This window comes from Otolemur garnettii, unplaced genomic scaffold, assembly GCF_000181295.1.
Source record: "Otolemur garnettii isolate 467f Iridium unplaced genomic scaffold, OtoGar3 scaffold00006, whole genome shotgun sequence".
NCBI lineage: Eukaryota > Metazoa > Chordata > Mammalia > Primates > Galagidae > Otolemur > Otolemur garnettii.
The window spans coordinates 10533686-10539132 of record NW_003852401.1 but is presented as its reverse complement, the minus strand read 5'-3'; the positions used below and the strand labels follow the sequence as shown (position 1 = coordinate 10539132).

At 35.2% G+C, this 5447-nt stretch overlaps 1 protein-coding gene across 2 annotated transcripts in view; it reads left to right on the top strand.

Moving 5' to 3' along the window:
- Positions 1-5447, top strand: part of CNTLN (centlein) — a 319321-nt gene that overhangs the window by 8837 nt on the left and 305037 nt on the right. For both annotated transcript variants that reach the window (XM_003782868.2, XM_012813233.1), the window contains exon 2: positions 1887-1975. In XM_003782868.2, the coding sequence (XP_003782916.1) occupies positions 1887-1975 (89 nt within the window). The remainder of the gene's footprint in view (positions 1-1886; positions 1976-5447) is intronic.

Genomic DNA, 5447 nt, shown 5'->3' with positions numbered 1-5447 from the left:
GGGATTCGAACCCGCCACCTTAGGTGTACGAGGCTGGCGCTTTAGCCGGTTGAGCTATAGACGCCGAGCCAAAAGCCAACAATTCTAAAAGAAAGAACAGGTAAAAGTAGTTCTAATTTCAGAGAGTAGAGAAGGCTAGTACATAAAATTCTAACTGGTCCATAAAATTACTAAGCCATATTAGAAAAGGTGGATAAATTTGAGTTTATAAAATTAATAACTTTTTCCCAAGAAATTTGCCATCATAAATAAAGTTAAATAAATGGAACACTGGAAGAATATTTCTGACACATTTTTAGACATAAGTTTAAGAATTCCTATAAATTTACAACAACGCTTCTTACATATCATTGGCAGAACTTAAGTCACATAGCCCATTAGGAAAGAAAGGCCAACACAAAGCCAAAATGGTTTCTTTGCAACATAAAGAAAGACAATGGATAGTGAGACAGACACAGATTGAGGTATCTGTCATACAAGTAAACCCAAATAACTAAGCAAATAGAGGATTATTAAATGTGTTGTGGGAAAATAAAACAGGACGAGGGGTTATCAGGGACTTATGAATTTTGGTGGCTATTATAAATATAGGCAGTGTTATTTGTGCAATGACCTGAATGATGTGAGGGAATAATCTGCGTGAATATCTGATGGATGATGTAGTATGTGCAAAGGCCCTGGTTCAAGTAGAGCAAGAAAATAAGTGTGAGCAAGAGAGTGATGATAGATGAGGTTGGGGAGGTGTATGGGGCCATGGAGTCTTGTAGTCTTGGTAAACAGTTTGGATTATTTTCATTACTCGATGGGAACCCTGTGAAGAGTTCTGGTGATTTGGATATGAAGTGTAAGGAAAAAAGAGCAACCATGATTGACTTTTATGCATTAGGTCTTTGAACAAATGAGTAGATGGTGGTGTCATTTTTTGAAATACAGAAGGGCAGATTTGTGAGAGGGTAAGGAATCAAGAATTTCATTTTGGACAAGTTAAATTTAAAATGCCTATTAGGCCTTCAAGTGGAATTGTTGAATAAACAGTTGAGCCTTATATCTATAGATAGAAATGTTGGAGTCTCAGCATAGAGTTGGTGTGTAAAATCATGGGACTGATAGGAGGTCACATCACCTATTGAAGTGATTCACAACCCTGAGTGTGTAGATCCTGATGGTTGGATCTTACCTGAGACCAATTAATCAGAATCTCTAGACATCACTATTTTTTAATGGTTAATGACTAACCCAGGCAGTAAGGACTGAAGCTGTCCGTTGTCCTTTAGTTTGACAGTGTAGAGGACCATGAAAAATGATTTTAGCTGACACAATGACTAAGTAAATGACATGAAGTCTATGTTAACCAGCTTGATGAAAGTATTTCACATTGTATATGAAAACACTACACAGTACCCCATGTTTGCATTAATGTATACAACTATCATTTAATAAAGAAAAAAAAAGAAAAATGATTTTAGCATAATAGTGGTGAGGGAAGTCTTAGTTGAGAACATTGTGGAGTGAATGGGAGCTGAGGTTATGCAGTGATTCTAGCCAACTCTTTAAAGGAGTTTTACTGAAAAGGGGAGATGAAACATTTTTCATGAGCATTATCTAAAGGGCAATTTCCTTTTAGGGAAGATTTCAGCATTTCAACATTTGCATCCCAAAACATGGGTGATGGAAATAGTAAAAGTCAATGTGGGTTACGGTGTAAGAACTTTTTAAATAAGATAAAGCTTTCCTGCCATACTTTTTAAAAAGAATCTGTTGGTATAGTTACGGAACTAGGGATCAAGTAATTATGTTATTTTTCATTTTTTAGTTTAATGCAGTGTCCTTTCTTCTCTGATACTACTACAAAGGAGTGCATTTAAAATATCTTTTATTTCTTTAAGGCTGATAAAGAATTTGTATGGTCTTTGTGGAAGCGTCTCCAGGTGGCAAACCCAGATCTCACACATGCAGTCAGTTTGGTTGTGGAAAGGTGAGTTACCAGATTATTTTTTCATGAGTTTGGTTTGTTGAACTTGTTTCTTTTCAGAATAAATTTAAAACTTGTCATTAATGCCTCAAAGAGATTCATTTGATTTCCACATGAATTGGAGTAGAATGTTACAGTTTTGTGTTTTATTACAAGGGGTACTGTTACTAAGCAATGGACTTGCATCCTCATATACATGGAAGCCAATACTATGCCACCAGATTATAAGAAAAGAAAAAGCTTTATTGAATAAAGTCTACAGGAAAAGAGACAGGAGGCAATGCTCAAATCTGTCTCCTTGAGCAGGGTCTCAAGGAGGTTTTATAGGCAGAGAGGTTTTATAGGCAACTAGGAAAATGCAACAAGGCATGATGTGATTGGGCCATACAAAGAGAGACGCTCTTAGTTTGCTTAGCAACAAAACGGGGCACTCCTTGCTCCTTAATCTGGTCCATGCTCCTCAGTTCAGGTTCTTAGGTTTACAGTGTGGTTGAGTTTTTTGTTCCCACTGCCTCTGAGGTCACTAATTGGGCATGCTTGGTTCATCTGTGCATACTCGAGTTTTGTGACTTGCCACCCAGGGATTCACTGTAACGGAAAAACAACTTACCATTCTGTTATTGACAAAGTTGAACCTTTTGGAACTGGCTTTGCAGTTACAGTGCCAGTTCACAAAGTACAGGTAGACTGTCTCCTGCTCATATTATGATGTATATGGTAGTTTGCAGGTAAGAGATAAAACTATGGCTTAGACTTGTGTGTGTGTGTTTTCAAGTGCTATACTTCAACTTTAAACATTAGTAAAGTTCCTGTTGTTTGACTTTTTCCTCCATAGGCTGCCCCTGTAGGGAACTTCCTAGACATGACTTAGTTTTCCCCTAAGGTAATTGTAGTGTGTACTTGAAAGCCCGAGACGACCTTGCCAGAGTACAATAAGTGTTCTGGAATAGGTTGCAAAAATTTCACTTAGTACTCCGTATTACCCTGTTGGGGATGCCCAGTCATTTAACTATGGATTATTGGGTCTCTCCTTGGCCATTAGAAACAGTGGAGTGATGCTGGGTATTCCTTATCAAACATTTGGTATGGAGTAGTCCCATGACACTGAGCACAGCAATTAAACACTTGCTTTCCTATTAAAAAGATTTCATTATATTCCTAAACGAGAAGCTAAGCATATGGATACCTTTTCCTTTTTAAAAAATTAGAATCATGATCATATAATCTGAATATTGCTTTTGATTACTTAAATTATTTTTACCTTTGGAATTACTAGCCCTGGGGTTATTCCAATACTATCTGTAATTTTACATGTTAAAAATCTTTGATACATGCCTGATAATGTCTAATTTTGCCATCTTTGGTTATTGTGAACACTTAAAATAGTGTAATCAGTTTCGTGTGGTTTGTATGTCTGATTCATCAATCTTTTTTTTTTGATGAACAAAATTAAGTCTTTTTTTTTTTTTTAAGTAAGTCTTTTGTTGAAGTGCCCTTGTTACTTCCTCAGTCATCCATGAGATGAAATTTGATCCCTCAGACTGTCTTTGTTTTTAGCAGCATAAGCCTTCTAGAGAAGTCTTGGGACTTTGTCATTTCTGTGGTTCTTTTTTTATCTTCCCCTTCTTTTTCTCAACTTTCTAACCTATCCTTAATTTTTACTTTTGTCTTGGTTGAGTTAAAGGAAATATTAAAATATTATTGTCACTGTCCTTATCCCTTATAATTTGTTTTTCCTATCTATAATATAAAAATATAAATATATATAATTTATGAATAAACATAGATTCTGTATATTAGAGATAGACACACAAAAATCTTTTGTTAAAAAGTATAAGGAAGAATTTTGGAGATCACTGCTTTATAGCTGTGATTCTTAAGATTTAGTGTGTACAAGTTGTACTTGGAAGAATTTATTAAAATGCAGATCTCTAGGACTTGCATCTGATCTATTGAATCTCTAGATTCCATATATTTTTTTGAAGGCCCAGGTTTAAAATAATGTTTAAAATAAACTTTCCAGATAATTATGATTTCACAGTCCCTTTATTATACTATAAGATACCTTGAATTTTGACTTTTGAAATTGGAAAACCGTTAAGTGGTGTTTATAACTTTATAACTATGTAAGTATTTCCTAGGGAACTTGTAGTATTTTTGGACCCATTAAGAGATGAAAATATTCTTCTTAGCAAAGTATCCCAAGAATGGAAGAAAAAGTATCCAATGTACTCAGCCCTACTATGAAACTAATTTATAGCTTTCATAGGAAAGCTATAACCAATTTTAGCCAAGGAACATGGGGAGAGGGGAGAGGCAGGGGAGGAGAAAGGGGGAGGATGGGTGGAGGGAAGGTGATTGGTGGGATCACGCCTATGGTTCATCCTATAAAGGTACATGTGAATCTCTCTAAATGTAGAATATAAATGTCTTAACACAATAACTAAGAAAAAGACATGAGGGCTCTGTTAACCAGTTGGATGAAAGTACTTCAAATTGTATATAGAAACAATACACTGTACCCCATGGTAGTATTAATGTACACTGTTATGATTTAATAAAAAAAAAGACATGAAAATGGTATGACATTCAACCTGTATCTGTCAAAAAAAAAGAGTATTTTAAATATCAAAGTCAAATTGATTACTTTTCTGTATAGTCCATTAATTATCCAAATTATGCTCCATTTCGATCTGTTGAATATTTAAGTCATGGACTGTCTGAACAATTTCCCGCCCTGGAATTTCTAATTACCTTTCTTTTTACCTCTTCTTATTAAAAAAGTCTGTGTTCTTTGTCAGATGTTTGTATAATGGGCAGAAGACATTTTTCCTCTGTCTCTTTGGCTTATGGTATGGATTTGGACCAGTTGCTTTCTAAACTTAAGACCTAAGTTTTTTTTTCATAGGACTCCTGAACGTGTTCCACAGTTTCTAGAATCCCATGTCTTTTTTTTTTTGGCCAGGGCTGGGTTTGAACACACCACCTCTGGTATATGGGGCCAGTGCCCTACCCTTTTGAGCCAAGGCACTGCCCTCCTCTTCATTTTTGTCAGATTATTTTTTAAGGTATTTATTCTCAGAAGGATGCATATATTTTCTGACTCTTTGCATGCTTGGCTGACATTTTAGCTGAACATAAAATTTTATATCCATGTAGACCTTTGAAAGCATAACCCTGATATCCTCTTATATAGTGGTACTACCAAGGACCTCAGTGCTAGGGTGATTTTTGTTCTGTCTAGATACTTACTTAAAGCTTTTAGGATTTGCTTGTTCTGTGTGATATTATGAAATTTCAGTGTTATCTGTTTATTTGGGTCTTTTAAAAATTTGTCCTTCTCAGCCTTTGGTGGCCTTATCAAGCTCAAAATTGAAGAATTTTTTTTTTTTTTGATTGAGAAATGTTCTTGTATTTTTTTTCTTCAGGTGTTCTTTCTTTCAGCTCTGTCTTAGATATTAGAATTTTTGGATTT